The sequence below is a fragment of the Mastigoproctus giganteus genome, chromosome 12, assembly GCF_048544385.1.
Source record: "Mastigoproctus giganteus isolate SK-2022 chromosome 12, ASM4854438v1, whole genome shotgun sequence".
Classification (NCBI taxonomy): Eukaryota; Metazoa; Arthropoda; class Arachnida; order Uropygi; family Thelyphonidae; genus Mastigoproctus; species Mastigoproctus giganteus.
This window is the reverse complement of record NC_143586.1, coordinates 161,925,027-161,943,231: the sequence shown is the minus strand read 5'-3', so window position 1 is coordinate 161,943,231 and position 18,205 is coordinate 161,925,027. Positions and strand designations below refer to the sequence as shown.

Below are 18,205 nucleotides of genomic sequence, written 5' to 3'. Positions count from 1 at the left end.
GCAAAGTCAATGGTTATGAGGAGAAAGTACTTGTAATTAGTGTTGGCTGCAGCTTGGGTTATTTGGTAGAGAGCATCCTCTGTGCAGCGTCCTGGGCGAAATCCATACTGTGAATTGGATTGTAGGGCAGCTTCTGTGTAGTGTGTTAGGAGTCTGGTATGGAGGAGGCGTTCAAGTAGTTTGCTCAATGTGGACAAGAGGGCAATGGGTCGGTATGAGTTAGGCTGTTCTGGAGGCTTCGATGGATTTTTGAGTATTAACTTTAATTCAGCTATTTTCCAGTTTTCTGGGAAGGATCCCTGGGTTAGGCATTTATTGAACAGGTTAAGCAGAAATTGGGGATTTACCTGGGCGACCTTTTTTAGTATTTCTGGTTCAATGCGATCCAGTCCTGGGGATTTTTTATCCTTCATTTTGCCAAGGGCTTGCTGCAGTTCTTCAGTGTTAAATTCTTCCTCCACAGAGTCAATGTGGTAATTGTCATTATCTAGGCAAATTTGCTGCTGTTGTGTTGTGAGATGATCGGTGTCGCTGATAAAGAGAGTATCCAAGATATTCATCATGGACTGCTCCCATGACGTTGTCATGATTCCTCGTGGTGTTATCGTGGAATGGACTACTTCTCCTCTTGGCAATTTGTTGGTAGTAACTCGGTACACCACTCCCCAAGGGTCCGAGTTACCAGTGGTGGTAACCAGCCGCTCCCACGTAGTTCTTTTTCGCTGCCTGATCATGGAAGTGTATTGGTTCCTGGTCCTCTTGTAGTCTTCACGAAGGGCTTCCACATCAGTAGCTGGCCAAGAGGTGCGAGCTCTCTGAAAAGCTTTCCTCTTGTTATGAACAGTCCAGCGTAGACGCTCGAGTTCATGAGACCACCATGGTACAGCACTTGGAAGAGGTTTTTTCTTGGGCATAGATTGATTGCAGGAGAGGGTGATGATGTCAGTTACAAGCTTTTGATGCTGCTCGGGATTCAGGGAGAGGATATCAGAAGGGTGATCCATGATTGTTGACTGGAGAGAAGTGGTGAACAGCTCCCAATTGGCTTTGCTGATGGCATAGCGGTTGATATCGTAGTGCGCAGTAGGAGTTGATTCTATATTTCTTGCGAGGCTGTATGTAATTGCTCTATGATCGGAGGTGGTCCAGGCTTCATTTACCTGCCACCCCGACACCTTACTTGAGATTGATCTTGTAGCAATTGTTATGTCTATTGTAGACTCCCACATAGTACTGGAGAATGTTGGGAGGTTATTGGGCCTGTTTATTATATTAAATGGTGAAGTGGCTAGAAAGTCTTCCAAAAGCCGCCCATTATGGCAACCAGGTCGGTCAGCTGTGAGGCTGTGCCAAGCAGGAGAACGGCAGTTAACATCTGCCCCCACGATGATTTTAGCGTTAGGTAGAGTAGTGGTAACGGTTCTTAGGTAGTCAATAGCTGGGCCGATGTTTTGACTGGGTCTACAGTAGAGTGATATTAAATAGAAGGCACCTAAGGGGCCAATTACATGGGCACACACTGCCCAAAATGTGCAGAGAGAAGAGATTTTGGTGACCATTATGTTCGGGTTCCGGATGACTATGGCAGCCCAGGGAGTATCTTCATCTGCTTGAATTATTTTATATGTGAGAGGATAGCCTCTAACTTTCTTGGAGTGGGTATATGGTTCTTGCAGTAGTAATATATCAATGTTTTCTTCATCTGCCTTTTTCCTTATTTCCGCTGCTACTGCACGTGCTCGCTGAGCATTAAGTTGTATAAATTTAATAACACTGTTATTGAATGGCTTAGGCCTCACTACCATAGTCGGTCTTCAGTTGTTGGTTTCGCTTTGCCTTGATGTAAATAGGACATTTGCTGTCCCTGATTGAATGGGATGCATCTAGTTTTACTGCTTTGCAGTTTGCGCACGTCGGAGCAGATGATTTGTTTGGGCAACTGCTATAATGATGCCCTTTTTGGGAACAATTCCCACAGTTGGGATCCATCTGTGTGCACGTGTGGGTGGTGTGCCCAAAACGACAGCATCTGAAGCATTTAGGAACAGCCACATGTTCCTTGAAGCGGTGGCTGCTCCAACCAATAAAGATCCTGTCTTGAAGTTTTAGCTGGTTCCACACTTGTGGAGAGAGATCCACTACCCAATTGCAAAGGTTGGGAGACTTTGACTTGGTGCAATATTTTGGTTTTATGTGCTCCTTGTTTCTTTTTTCTTGGGTCGAGTCTCGAATGTTCCTGTATAAAATTTCTTCAGCGATGCTGTCTGGAGTAATTTCCCTGTCCAAGTCAAAAATAAGAATTGATGGACCTTTCTTCTTGGGGTATTCTGCTGTTAGACCGAGGGAACTAATTCTAGGATTAGAAATTATTGCCTGGGCCTCTTGTTTTGTTGAAGTCTCGATTATGACACCAGTATTTCTAGTTTTCCTGATGGATTTTATTTTAGTTGTTTTTAAGTCGTGAGCAAGCTGCTGAACCACAAGAGTTTTAACTGATTCGCTCGAGTCTAGCGATGAGCTGTTTGTAGCTTTCAATAGGACAAGGTGAGGTTCTTTGAGAAGCGTTTTCTTTTGATGGTGATCCGTTAGTTTGTTGGTGGTAGTTGTATCCGGTGGAATCGTCCTCAGCGCTTGGGCGTATGTAAGGAGTGCTGTAGTATTTTCATTTACCCTTTTATCTAGGAAGGCGTCAAGTTTCGCTTTGGTTCTCTCGTGTTCCACGTTCAAATTTGATAGCACATGCTCCATTTTCGACCACACACGGATAATTTCTCCTCTAACTGCAGCAGTGATTCGATTATCCTTTTGGAGCATGATATCCTCCAGGTCCAGGCGCAATGACAGTACCTGGTCCGTGATGGTTCCATTTGGTAGTTGGGTAGTAGTTTGGTAGTCATTGTTGGTTGTAATTATCTCTTCATTTTGGCCCATTCCTGAGTTTCGGGTTCGCGCGAGGGCTACAGAGCTCTCATCCTCAACGAATTGTTCCTCAAAGTCAGACATAGTTTGTGTGTGAATATAACTTGGTAATTATGGCTTCCGATTTGCGAGAGTTCGGATTAGCGGGGTTATCCCTACACAGGTGGTAAGTATAGCTCGCAAGGGGTAAAGTGATAGTTCAATTATCTCTGCCAATGTTTAGAAGCCAAGATATGCGGCATAATGAGGGTCAGCACATAGTAGAAAAATTAAAAAGGACAGTGTTTTTCTGCAATATGACAGACTGGAATATTTTAACGCGTTCAAAAGTTACACATGGGTTAGGGGAAATAAGTCAGATGCAAGAAAACTTCAGTTAAAGCAGCTTGCAGGTCTGTGGTAATTAGCAGTCTTTGCTCCCGTTCATTCAAAGCGTCGCAGCGGTAACTCACTCCCCTCGGTAGTGAGACATGGGAAGCTATCCAGCTGTGCTTTGACCTCTTTGAGGTGGGGTTGTGATCAAAATACGTTTGTTAGTGTGACCTTGTACTGCGAAGCAATTCGTGGCCTGGTTTAAACAATGACTAGCTAGCTGGGAATTCCATATTCAAAATTGCTAATAAAAATTTACCTGGTCATTCCATAGTGATGCTTTCATCAGATTTAGATACTCGGGACACTTGGGAATCACTGGATATCAAATACTTGACTTGGATAGAAAAATAGAATTGAAACAAAATACTTTAAGCAGGAGCACAAAGCAATGCGACTGTCTCGCGTGGGCGTCCTCGGGACAAAAAAAGATTGTGGAGAGTGTTATGTGGGGGAAACGAAACGTAGGCTGCGTGATCTGGGAGAACACAATAGGGCGCTCAAGACAACCAATTACATGGGTTCAGCCATAGCTGAACATGCTTGGAAAACTGGGCATGACATTACAGCTAAAGAAGCAGTGATCGTGGATAGAGCACATGGCTTTTGGAACCGGAAATGGCTAGAGCGTTTAAGGATATGTTCATCTGGACGCTATAGTCTTAATAGGGATAAGGGCTGTCACATTGATCCACTCTTTGAAGCCCTTATCCTAAGGAGAGATGAACAGTTTAAAGTGGTTTGTTCCATTTCCGGTTCCAACGCATGAGTGGACACTGCACGGGTGCCATAGTTCGTGTCGCAGACCTGCTGGGGCATATGTGTACCTATATAGATTGTCAGATAACCTTCAACCATTATTGTTGATGAAGGCGGCCGCTGCTGCTGAAAGCTCCTGTTTTAGTGATTTTAAACATATTTTTAGTGCTTTTCATTTTATATTTTATCGCATTTTATTCTTGTTATATACCATCTTATTTTATTTCATTTTAATATACAGTTTATACAGTCAGTACATATGTTTTTGTTTTTTTGTTCAATAAAGGCATTTGATAGATTTGAGTCAGTGTTTTAGTAGCATCATAGATTAATCAATGACCACCTAGTTATGGTAAGTTTGGATTTAGAAAAGGCCTTTGATGCAACATGGTGTTTCAGTATTCTACGGGATCTTCACACCTTTGGATTAACAAGGCAGGCTTCCCTTGTTTATTCAAAGCTTTCTCCAGGGCAGAACCTTCCAGGTTAATCATCAAAATGCTCTTTCTAGAATACATATACAGGAGGAGGTGGCCCCTCAGGGATCTATTTTGAGTCCTACACTATTTTTAATAAGAATAAACAATATCCATGATATTCCAAGCACAGTAGAATTATTAGCATTAGCATTAGTAGAGGCATATGATGAAAGAAAGCAAGCTTATTCAGCATCAGCCAAAAAAAAAAAAAACACTACTCCCATTTCACCCCTCCATTCGTTCGAAATACCTGTCCAGCTGAGCCTTAAATTTGTTTAGGCTATCAACTTCAACAACAAGCGATGGAAATCTATTCCACAAACCAACTGCCCGCTGGCTAAAGGCAAATTTCCGCACATCTATCCGACATCCGTCCTTCCTCAATTTGAATTTATGCCCTCTCAGGTGATTATTCTGAGCAAGAGGAAGAATCCCATCGGCATTGAGCGTGCTCAAGCCATTCAAAGCCTTATACACCTCTATCAGATCACCTCGCCGATGCCTAGTCTCCAGGTTCTGTAATTTGCAAAACTTAAGCCTTTCTTCGTAAGAGCAACCCTTTGTTCCATTCACTAATCTTGTTGCCCTTCTCTGTACTCGTTCCAGCAGCTCTACATCCTTCTTGAAATGAGGCCTCCAGACCTGTATACAGTACTCAAGGTGTGGCCTGACCAATGCTTTATACAAGGGAATAATCACATCCCTGTCCCTGCTAGAAAAATTCCTGTATATCATTGACAAGACACAATGAACTACTCTTGCAGCTCGTCTGCACTGCTCAGAGAACTTCATATCTGCCTGCACAATTACCCCCAGGTCCTTTTCATTCTCTACCACTGTCAGCGTAGTACCACAGAGTTGATACGTTGATCTGGGGTTACTGTTTCCCATATGTAGTACTTTGCATTTGTCAATGTTAAACTTCATTTGCCACCTCTCAGCCCATCTGCTCAACCTTTCCAGATCCTGTTGCAGCAGCATAGTATCAGTAGTGTCCTTAACAACCCTGCCAACCTTTGTATGGTCTGCAAACTTGGACATTAAGCCTGATACACCATCAATATCATTTATAAATACAGAAAACAACAATGGACCCAACACTGAACCCTGAGGAACTCCACTAATAACATTAGTCCACGTTGAGCAGTGTCCATTGATTACAACTCACTGTCTTCTGCCACTCAACCATCCCTTTATCCATAGCAGCAATTTGCCTCCAATGCCACACTTCTCCAATTTGTGCAGCAGTCTTCCATGCGTAACAGTATCAAAAGCCTTTCTAAGACCCAAATATATAATATCAAAGTTATTCCCTGCATCCAGTTCTTTTTGACTACATCATAGTATCCAATCAAATTGGTCAGACAAGACCTGCCCTTAACAAACCCATGCTGTGTCTGAGCTATAACTGAATTCTTGTCCAGATGATCCTGCAATGCTTCTTTAACCAGTGCCTCCATTAATTTTCCTGGAACCGAAGTTAAACTAACAGGTCTATAATTACTTGTGTCAGCCTTTGATCCTCCTTTGTGAATTGGGGTTACATTTGCACATCTCCAGTCCATGGGTACCTCCCCTGAGTCCAAAGAAGCTCTCATAATTATGGCTAGGGGTTTGCTTACTTCCTTTGCTGCCTCCTTTAGTATAACTGGATAGATTCCATCCACCCCGGGTGCCTTTTTTATGTTTATCCTCAACAATTTCTCCTCCACTTTCCTCTCAGTTATTAGAAAATCATCTAGCTCACTGCCAATGTTTACTTCACCTACGACATTCCCCTTCCTGAATAACTCCTCATGTGTGAATGTAGATGCAAAATACTCGTTTAGATTGTTAGCCACCTGAGCTGGATCCTCAACTGTTGAACCATCAACATCCAGTGGACCAATCTGATTCATCCCTTTCCTTCTTGAGTTTAAATAGGTAAAGAACTCTTTTCTGTTTTTCTTTGCATCCTTTGCCAAGGATTTCTCATAATCTGCCTTTGCCTGCCTAATCTCCTTTGTGACTTGGTTACAGACCAACTTATATCTATCATAGGCTTCCATGTCACCCATTAATTTGTATGTATCCCATGCATTTTTCTTCTCTGCCATATGTCTCATTACTTCATCTGACATCCATTTAGGCCTGAACCTTGAACAATATTTCTTGGTTGGTATGTAAAGCCTGGTAGCTTCCAAGATAAGTTCTTTGAATGCTTCCCATTTTGCATTTGCTGTTGGTAACATCATCAGTTGGTCCCACTGTATAGAATTTAAATACTGTCTGAGACCATCATAGTCGCCTTTACGAAAGCAAAAACCCTTCCCTTTACCTCTGATGGTAGTTACTTCCTTGAGTAAATCCCACTTCAGCACACTGTGATCACTGCCACCCAGTGGTTCATTTATCTGCAGATTCCTAATGCATGAAGAATCACTACTGATAATCAGATCAAGAGTATTACTCCCTCTCTCTAGTTGCCTCCCGAACATGCTGGTGTAGAAAACAATCATCCAATAAATCCACAAAAGCCTTGCTAGTGTGTGAGTGACCAACCCACAAATTCCAGTCAATATCTGGGAAATTAAAATCCCCCATTATAAGACTCTCTGATTTACTGGCCCATTCTATTTCCCTGTACAGTATCTTATTATACTCATCAGAGTCATTAGGCCTATAGCACACTCCTACTCTCAATTTTGATTTACCTATGCTTATGTCACACCAAACTGACTCGACACTGCCCTGTCCATCGATGTCGACTGGCTTCACTTCCTTGGATTTCATGTGTTTTTTAACTAATAGCATAACCCGTCCTCCCTTCCTATCCTGTCTATCCTTTCTGTAGACGTTGTACTCCCCAAATTCCAGTTCTGCATTCCTTATATCTGTGTGATACCAAGTCTCTGATATCCCAACAATATCTGCCTTTGATGTTTTGAGTAATACCTCAAATTCATCAAATTTATTTACTAAACTCCTAGCATTGGTGTACACGCAAGTATACATGCACCTGTTTCTATTCTTAGCTACCCTAACACAACCCATGTGTTTACTTGTACCGCAATGACTTCCAGCAGTCTCTGAAATATCCTGCATCTTGTTTTTCAGGCTTCTGCTCATTCCAATAGAAGCAGTGCAAGAATCTCTTTCACCTCTGCCAGTGGCTACTGTTAATCCATTAGTCTTTGTCTCCCCCCAAGCTAGCAGTTTTCCGATCCACCTAACACTGCCTCGATAGCATCAGCAAATATTCTTGCACCCTTTCTATTTAAGTGTATCCCAAAAGATAAAAGATCCCTGTAGAAGCAATCTCTCCTGTTAACAAGTACATTCCAGGCTGAAAAAAATTCTACCCCTTGAGCTTTGCACAATCTTTCCAGGGCCGAATTGATCGACAAGGCTCTCATCATATACTCCCTCCTATCGTGTCTGGGCAGAATTGCAGACACTTTCAAATTCAACCCTACTTCACGGCTTTTTTTCAACAGTGACCTGTACTTGTTAAGTAATTCCGCTGGTCTCCTACTCTTAATATCATTATCATTATGACACTATGCAGATGACCCCGTGATCTCGTGCCAAGGAAAAACTATGAATTCTGTTGAGAGACACAGCTTCAGATCTCAATTAACAAAATTGAGCTGTGGATGTCTTGCAATAGCTACTGCTTATCAGCAGAAGTTTGGTCACTTCCAGACAACTTCAGAGGCAAAACTACTTGGCCTAACTGTGGGTCAAAAAATCATTCACAAATAGGTTTGTACTGCAAAGGCTCTGGAATGTCCAAATTGCAAGAGTGACCATATTCAAAATCATGCAACCTCTGGAAAATTGAAAAAAAAATACAAAAGTAGCAGATTGAGAATAAAGTCACATATCAAGAAGCAAGAAAGTAAATAAAGCCAACAGTCCCAATATGCATGCATGCTTCTGCTACACTAAAGTGCCACGCTGTTTCAACCCAAACCGAGGTATCAATTCCGCCCAATACATCCATTGCAGAATGGGCACGATCTGTACTGTCAACACGTCAACCTACCACCAAACCTGTTCTAATTGATGAAATAAGTAATACCCTATCACAGTTCCACCTAAAATTTCATCATATGATAAAATGTCTAATAAATCACAATGGCAACAATCCACTGAATTGCAAAAGCCAAACTCAAATAGAATGGACTCGAAGATGTAACTGCACACAATGAATCATTCCTTGATCTTCATGCAGAAGGTGATATGGAGACTGGATTTTCATCTGGTCCAAACTGATGATGTAGAAGAGTACAGATTCCGGACGTCCCAATTTTCCTAGAAAAGATAAAACAAAATATGACCATCAAAAGCAAACCACTCGCAAGAAACAGGCAGACTCGTCTTCCCTCCTGAAACCCAGATAATACAACACATTGTATAATGGAATTGTAGAGGCTTACACAGCAGTATGGATGACATCTATGATTTAATCTCCTGATATAATCCCAGAGCCATATGCTTACAAGAGACTAATCTGACTCCAAAAGTAACTCCATCAATCAAAAATTATACCATTTACAGAAAAGATAGAAACTCTTCGTTATCTGCACATGGAGGCGTTGAAATTTTAGTTGAATATAAAATACCTTCTAGGAACATTCCACTTCAGACCCACTTAGAGGCTGTTTCAGTACATGTATCGGTTGGACAAATTCTAACTCTAGTCTCACTGTACCTTCACCCTAACAATATGTGCACCTTCAAAGAACTAGAAGACCTCATAAAACAAATACCACCACCTTTTGTATCCTTGGTGACTTCAATACGCATCATCCTACATGGACAATAGAGGACACTTGACAGAGACAATACTAGACCAAATGAATTTAACGTTACTAACCACTGGTCAAAATACTTATATTCACATTCCCACTTGATCTATGTCAGCAATTGATTTAACAATCTGTTCCCCCAATTTGTATCCCAGTATAGAATGGACAGTTTTAAACTGTCTAGGGATAAGGAGGTGATTATTCCCTTGTATAAAGCAATGATCAGGCCACACCTTGAGTACTGTATACAGGTCTGGAGGCCTCATTTCAAGAAGGATGTAGAGCTGCTGGAACGAGTACAGAGAAGGGCAACAAGATTAGTGAATGGAACAAAGGGTTGCTCTTACGAAGAAAGGCTTAAGTTTTGCAAATTACAGTGTCTGGAGACTAGGCACCGGTGAGGTGATCTTATAAAAGTGTATAAAGCCTTGAATGGTTCGAGCATGCTCAATGCTGATGGGAATTTGCCTCTTGCTCAGAATAATTACCTGAGAGGGCATAAATTCAAATTGAGGAAAGACAGATGTAGGATAGATGTGTGGAAATTTACCCTTAGCCAGTGGGTAGTTGGTTGGTGGAACAGACTTCCATCCCTTGTTGTGAAAGTTGATAGCCTAAATAAATTTAAGGCTCAGCTGGACAGGTATTTCAAAAGAATGGAGAGGTGAAGTGGAAGTTTTTTTTTTTTTTTTTTTTTTGGCTGATGCTGCATAAGCTTGCTTTCTTTCATTATATGCCTCTAATGCTAAACGATCCGCACAATAGGGATCAATTCCCGATTGTATGTAGAATCCAAACACTGCAAACCCCGTGCCCTGATCGTTATCAGGTAAAGTGGAAATTCTCAAAAGCAGATTGGGAAAAGTATTCAACCCGCCTATCTTTTGATAGCCAATTGATCAGACTACAGCCTATTGATGATGTCACAGAGCATATTACCAGGCAAATACCGACCATAGCCTCTGAAGCAATACCTCAACCATCCACATGTAAACACAAAAACCTTAAACACTGGTGGAACGAAGCTTGGAACCTGTTCCAGAAGTTTCCAACTACCAACCTAATTCAATACAAAAGGCTTAAGTCAAAAGCTAGACAAATTAGAAGAAAATCCAAAAAGAAATCATGGATACAGTTTGCCTCCACTATTACAAAGGACACTAGCAGTTGACTCATTTGGAAAAATATTTGGCAAATATCTACCTACTCCTTCTCCCATCTTAACCAAAAATGGACAGGAAATATCTTCTGAAGAAATAGCAAACACCCTTGCACAGACTTTCTACCAAACATCTGCCACTTTAGCCTGTGGCAACTCTTTTCTTCAAATAAAACCTTCTGCTGAAAGGTACAAGATATAATTCCATACTACCCAATATCTTGCTTATAATCAACCATTTAACCTATTTGAACTGCAAACAGCATTAAATAGATCACCCAACGGTGCAGCTAGACCTGATGGAATATATTATGTAATGCTGAAACATAAACAGTACGGCCTTGAATTTACTATTACTGTTCTATAACCAGATTTTTCTTGAAGGTACATATCCATCTCAGTGCATCCAGTTGATATAGATGGACAATGCACTGTTGAGTCAGTTTGGTGTCACATAAGCACAGCAAAAGCAAAAATAAGAGTAGGAGTGTGTTATAGGCCTAATGACTCAAATAAGTACAACGAACAATTGTACAGAGAAAGAGAGTGGGCCAGTAAATCAGAATGTCTTATAATGGTGGATTTTAACTTCCCAGATATTGACTGGAACTTGTGGTTTGGTTACTCACACACTAGTAAGACTTTTGTGGATTTAGTGGATGATCGTTTTCTGCAGCAGCATATTCGAGAGGCAACCAGAGAGGGTAATACTGTTGATCTGGTTATCAGCAGTGATCATTCGTGTATTAAGAATTTGCAGATAAAGGAACCACTAGGTGGCAGTGATCACAGTGTACTGATGTGGGATTTACTTAAAGAAATAATTACCATCATGGGTAAAAGAAAGGGTTTTTGCTTCCGTAAGGGTGACTACAGTGGTCTCAGACAGTTTTTAAATTCTGTACAGAGGGACCAACTGATGATGTTACCAACAGCAAATTCTAAGTGGGAAGCATTCAAGAATTAATCGTGGAAGCTACTAAACATTTCATACCTATTAAGAAATATTGTTCGAGGTTTAGGCCTAAATGGTTGTCAAATGAACTAATGAGACTCGTAGCAGAGAAGAAAAATGCATGAGATGCATATAAATCATCAGGCGACACAGAAGCCTATGGCAGATATAAGCTAATCTGTAATAGTCACAAATGAGGTTAGGCAGCCGAAAGCAGATTACGAGAAATCTGTGGCAAAGGATGCTAAGAAAAACAGCAAGGATTTCTTTACTTATATAAACTCTAAGAGGAAGGGGATGAATCAGATTGGTCCACTTGATATCGATGGTTCGACTGTTGATGATCCTGCTCAGATAGCAAACAAACTGAATGAGTATTTTGCATCTACATTCACACATGAGGAGTTATTCAGGATTGAAAATGCCAGAAGGTTATCAAATTGTAGCAGGGTGCTTAATGATTTTGTAATAACTGAGAGCAAAGTGGAGGAGAAATTGTTGAAGTTAAACATAAGAAAGGCACCTGGGATGGACGGGATCTATCCAGTTATATTAAAGGAGGCGGCAAAGGAACTAAGCAAACCCTTAGCCATAATTATGAGAGCATCCTTGGAGTCAGAGGAGATCCCCATGGACTGGGTATGTGCAAATGTATCCCCAATTCACAAAGTGGATCGAAGGAATGACACAAGTAATTACAAACCAGTTAGTTTAACTTCTGTTCCGGGTAAAATAATGGTGTCACTGGTTAAAGAAGCATTGCGGGATCATCTAGGCAAGACTGCAGTCTTGTCTAGATGATCCTGCAATGTCCAATCAAATGTGTCTTGTCTGACAAATTTGATTGGATATTATGATGTGGTTACAAAGGAAATGGATGCAAAAAATAATTTTGATATCATATACTTGGATTTCACGAAAGCTTTTGACACTGTTGTGCATGGAAGACAACTATACAAATTGGAGCAGAATGGTATTAAGGGTAAGTTTCTACAATGGATAAAAGGATGGTTGAGTGGGAGAAGACAGAGGGTGGTAATCAATGGGTGCTGCTCTTCGTGGACTAATGTTATTAGTGGAGTCCCACAGGGTTTGGTGTTGGGTCCACTGTTGTTTTGTATATTTATCAATGATATTGATGAAGGTATATCAGGCTTAGTGTCGAAGTTTCCAGATGATACAAAGGTTGGCAGGTTTGCTAATGACAGTAATGGCAGTGTGCTACTGCAGCAGGATCTAGAAAATTTGGGAAGATGGGCTGAGAAGTGGCAACTGAAGTTTATCATTGACAAATGCAAAGTACTGCATATGAGTAGATATTATTATTATTATTATTATTATTATTATTATTATGTGTTTTTTTAGGAGCATTAGCAACTAAGGCCATATTGCTCCGGGAATATGCGGTGGCCATTCCCTGACCTTTCTGCATCCTCCGTATTTGGTAGTGACGGGCTCGAACCCCGGTCTAATCAAGAAGCATGTGCTACGCATTGCTGCTCCTTCCCACCTGGCTACGAGGCGCCCCCATATGAGTAGAAGTAACCTCAGAGGAATGTACCAACTGTGTGGTACTACACTTAAGGTGGTAGAAAATGAAAAAGACCTGGGAGTAATTGTGCAGTCAGATATTAATTTTCTGAACAATGTAGAAAGGCTGCAAGAGAAGGGCATGGGGTTTTATCAATGATATACAGGAATTTTGCTAGCAGGGAAAAGGGAGGTGATTGTCCCTTTGTATAAGGCAATGCGTACAGATCTGGAGGCCTCATTTTAGGAAGGATGTAGATTTGCTCGAGCATGTACAGAGAAGGGCAACAAGATTGGTGAGGGGAATGAAGGAATTCTCTTACCAAGAGAGGCTTTAAGTTCTGCAAATTGCAGTGGCTGGAGACTAGGCATCTGCAAGGTGATCTTATTGATGTGTATAAGGCCTTGAATGGGTTGAGCACACTGAATTCTGATGGGATTTTTCCACTTGTTCCGATTACAAACCTAAGGGAGCATAAATTCAAATTGAGGAAAGACAGCTGTAGAATAGATGTGCAGAAATTTGCCTTTAGCCAGTGGATGGTTAATTTCTGGAACAAACTTCCATCTGTCGTTGTGGAAATTGATAGGTTAAATAAATTTAAGGAGGAACTGGACAAACATTTAGAGGGAATGGTTGTGTGAATTTTTTTTTTTTGGCTGATGCTCATACACTTGCTTTCTTGCATCACATGCCACTATTACTATTTTCCTTGCATCACTCAATTATTTTAGCCTTTCCTAAACCAGGAAAGGATCCTGAAAATTACCAACCTATCTCTCTCTCTAACCAGCTGCCTAAGTAAAATCCCAGAAAGAATGATACACACACAGCTTACCTGGGTTCTTGAAACTAAAGCACTGATGAACAACAATCAGTTCGGTCAAAATATATCCACCTTGGAGCTAATGGTGAAAGCCGAGACTAACATCCATAATGCTTACGTCAAAAATGAACATCATGTAATGGTAAGTCTCCATATAGAAAAGGCTTTCAACACCATAGGATTGCAAGGGTATTTACCAGAATTCATTAAAAATTTTCTTAAACAGAGAACCTTTCAGGTCCACTATCAATCTGTACTTTCTCAGTCCTACACTCAAGAAGAAGGTGTCCCACAAGGATCAGAACTTAGCTGTACCCTTTTTTTCACTTAGACTCGACACCATAACACAGAACATCCCATAACATGGTTCTGACCTCCAGAAATCCGACTGAACCACGTGGTACGACAATCATAGGGTAATCTCCAGTGCTGCCTTCTCCTGCCCTTATTAAACGGCATGTTGTCCTAATTAAGCGAAGTAAACCCTGGCTATTTTCTCAATTGGGTTCTGTTTTTTAAGATTTGCCCCAAATAAATGGCTGCCCCCGATTAACAAGTGGCCCAAATAACTGGAAGTCACAGAGGAATAACAAATTGCTCCAAATGAAAGAAGAACCAACATTATGGATTTCCAGCTTATACTTTTATTGTCCTGACTGTTCCCATTTCAGAAAAAGCACTTTCCACTCTCAATCACAATTGCAAGAACCATTATCGCTTACCCACATTCCCTTGGAAATAGTGCCAACCTAGCTGAACTGTATACCTTTTCTGAAACAAATACATACACTGGTGTTCAAGGTGCCTCACCCCTTAAAATTGTAATTGTCGTCCGAATAACATAAGTATATGGCAATATTTCTTACAGATTGTATCAGATAAGATTGACATGTGTAGGTGATGATGTAATATTGCATCAGCTATTACTTTCAGCTATATAAGCACTCTGCAAGAGTTGCAATCATTCCTTGCTTGTGTCAGGATGGTGAGTTACATGCAATTGACGCCACGAAGAAAGAGTGCTATCATTGCTTTATGTGTGGAAGGATGTTCTTCCCGTCATATTGCTTATAGAGTGTCTTGTAATCAGTCAACAGCGAGTAGATTTCTTTCCAAACTCAAGAATACTGGTTCTGCTGCTAGGAAAAGAGGAACCAGGTGCAAACGAGTCTCTGCACCAAAACAGGACCGTGTTTTGAACCACTTATGCCTTAAAAACCATAAGGCTTCTTCGTCTGAGCTGAAAAGAGAATGGGAAGATACAGGAGTGGTAGCAAGTGCAGTAACAGTCAGAAAACACCTCTTCAGAAATGGACTTGTAGCCCATCGTCCTAAGAAGAAGCCCCTCCTCACACAAAAAATGAAAAAGGCCCGATTAATTTGGTGTAAGCAGCATATCAAATGGACCCCAGAGCAGTGGACATCAGTTATTTTCTCTGATGAAAAGAAATCCAACCTGCATGGCTCTAATGGGAAACAATGATTTGCCATAGACATGGTGAAGAATACCATCCAGATGTATGGTGTCTATAGTGAAATACTCTACCAGCCAAATGATATTGGAGTGCATTTCGTATCATCTGCAGTTTATAAAAGGTTCTATAAATGGCAGTGGATACCTGGCTATATTGGAAGGCAAATTGCTGCCAACCATTAGAGACCATTTCAACCTGCCAAGTAACTGCATCTTTCAGGACGACTCTGCTCCTTGTCATCGGGCAAAAAGTGTAAGTAGGCACTTCTGTAGTTACTTTAGCTTCATTACATTTCGGCATTAGAGGTTCGACAGTAATGTGTTTACATTTGTTACAGGTGAAAAAATGGTTGGAAGAACAGTCCATTACAACTGCTAGCTAGCCAGGAAACAGCCCAGACCTGAATCCTATAGAGAACTGTTGGCATCATGTGGAATCTGCAGTTGCCAGAAAGAAACCCTCAGTGAACCCTTCGTGAACTTCAGGAAGCCATAATTCATGTTTGGAACCACGAACTATCAGTTGATTATCTTCAGAAATTGATCTTGTCAATGCCTTGATGGTGTGCTGCTGTCATCAGTGCCAGAGGCAGTTTAACTAAATATTAGTTTGCACCTGGAAGTGTTAAACCCGTATTACTCTAAAACTGAAGCTTTCGGCAGCATCTGCTGCCTTTCTCAACATAAGTAGTGCTGCATCAACAATTCATTATAAAATACTAAGCCTTCCCAGCAGACCCAGGGCATACTTTGGTACCTGTGCATGCTCCATTTCCTGTATATCAGCACCGGAAGTGGCTAGGGGCTGTACAACTTTAAAACACTCATCTCTATCCAGGATAGTGGTCTCAAACATTACATTAATCCTACAACCCTTATCCCTATTCAGGCTATGATCACCCAAGGAACAAATCCTTAGGCTCTCCAGCCACTTCTGGTTCCAGAAACCCTCTACCTTATCTCTAATTACAGCTCCTTCGGCTATTATCCCATGCCTGCTTTCCCAGGCATGTTCCGCCATGGCCGACCCCAAGACATTAGCTAATCTAAGCACCCAGCTATGTTCCCCCAATCTATTGTATAATCTGTGCTTAGTCTCACCTACATAACATCCCCCACAATCTTGACACTGAATTTTGTAGACACCCCCACTGTTGTCAACTCCCACAACAGGGTCTTTAACTGCCGCCATCACCGTGTGCAGCTTCTGACCTGGAAGCTGCACACAACGTATTTGGTACGACCATAAGAAGACTTGGCTCCACCGCGTACATTCCCTACTATCCAAGCATTTTGGAACCAATAGCCCACATCTTACGGTCTTCTGAATAGTATCCATGAAGAGTGTTCAAGATATAGACATGAACAAGTTTTATATTTTAATGCTTTTAGTTATCTGACTAAGCCTTATGCACTCAGTCAGATTTTATCCAACAATGGCCATATTTCAGCTCTTTTTAGTTATTTAAAACTATTAAGCCTTTTTACTCTCATTTAAAACTTCTCTTTTATACCTTTTTTACATATTTTTATCCTTATCCCTTTTTGACATGCGAGATCAGTCCTAATTCATCAGGTCATCAATATTTTTAACTGTTATGTTTTACATGACCTGGCTTTGGCCCATTATAGCTATAGTTGCTAATACACCAATAATTGATATTTACAAAAAGTTGCTCCAAAAGTGCTGTTAAAACCCTCAATTGTGACTAATTATAAACCATATATATATATATATACAGGGTGATTCACTACCAGTGCGACAAACTTGCAGGAGTTGTAGGGGGCACAAAGACGAATCGGAATCACATAGCATTGCAGGGTCCGAAATGCCTTCGTCATGCGGTAGAGGATGTTGAACGGGAGGTCGTGTGAACAGCGATCCCGCTGGAAGTCAGCATTTGCAAACCGGTTCCCAAGGCAGTAGGATGGACGAGTATTCAAACGTTGAACTGGCCGATATGCACCTCGCGTATAGAGCTGCGGACTGTAACGGGCACGCCGCTCTGCGCTTGTACCAGGAACGCATCCCGCACAGGCGTGCTCCTCATCATACGATTTTCGCACGTGTGCACAGAAGGTTACGTGAGACTGGTTGTTTCACAAGAGGTACCATGAATCGAGAGCAAACGACGAGGACGCCAGACAATGAGGAGAATGTCCTACGTCTTGCAGAAGGCAATCCGAGTATGAGTACTCGAGCGATAGGCCAACGATTGGGTATTTCCCAATCCACTGTATGGAGGATACTGTCAACAAACCAAATGAGTTCATACCATCTGCAATGTGTCCAATCATTGGAGCCTGCGGAAGAAACCAAGTAGCAAAAAGTCCTCCACTCTGGAGGACTTTTTGCTACTTGGTTTCTTCAACAGAAACGGTTCGCAAATGCTGACTTCCAGCGGGATCGCTGTTCACGCGACCTCCCGTTCAACATCCTCTACCGCATGACGAAGGCATTTTGAACCCTGCAATGCTATGTGATTCCGATTTGTCTTTGTGCCCCCTACACCTCCTGCAAGTTTGTCGCACTGGTAGTGAATCACCCTGTATATTTATTTTATTTTTATTATTATTTTTATTTTTTATTTTTTTTCAATGTAATGTGTGTGTACTGTATTTTTTTTATTATAGCAAATTTTTTTGTTATAAAGGGTTAAGATTTTTCTTATTTTGTAAATTATCATTTTACAAATATAAGTAAAGTTCTTGTGGATACAATTTTTAAAAGAAAAACCTGTGCTAATTTTTACAGAAGCATTAGCTAAAGTTGATGATGAAGATAGAGTCATGTTGCAAGTGTATGACAATATCAATGAAGAACTAAAAGCAAAAACAACATTGTTGAAAAGGGCTAAAAAGAAGGTAGGAAAAATATTAGTTCTTACTGTTTATTATTTACACATACAATAATGAAAGTCACATTTTTGAGACAGGT

At 41.0% G+C, this 18,205-nt stretch overlaps 1 protein-coding gene across 1 annotated transcript in view; it reads left to right on the top strand.

Annotated features, from left to right (window-relative positions):
- LOC150077553 (osmotic avoidance abnormal protein 3-like) overlaps positions 1-18,205 on the top strand; it is a 425,893-nt gene that overhangs the window by 246,784 nt on the left and 160,904 nt on the right. The window contains exon 12 of the mRNA XM_090385940.1: positions 18,023-18,132. Coding sequence (XP_090242066.1) covers positions 18,023-18,132 — 110 coding nt within the window. The remainder of the gene's footprint in view (positions 1-18,022; positions 18,133-18,205) is intronic.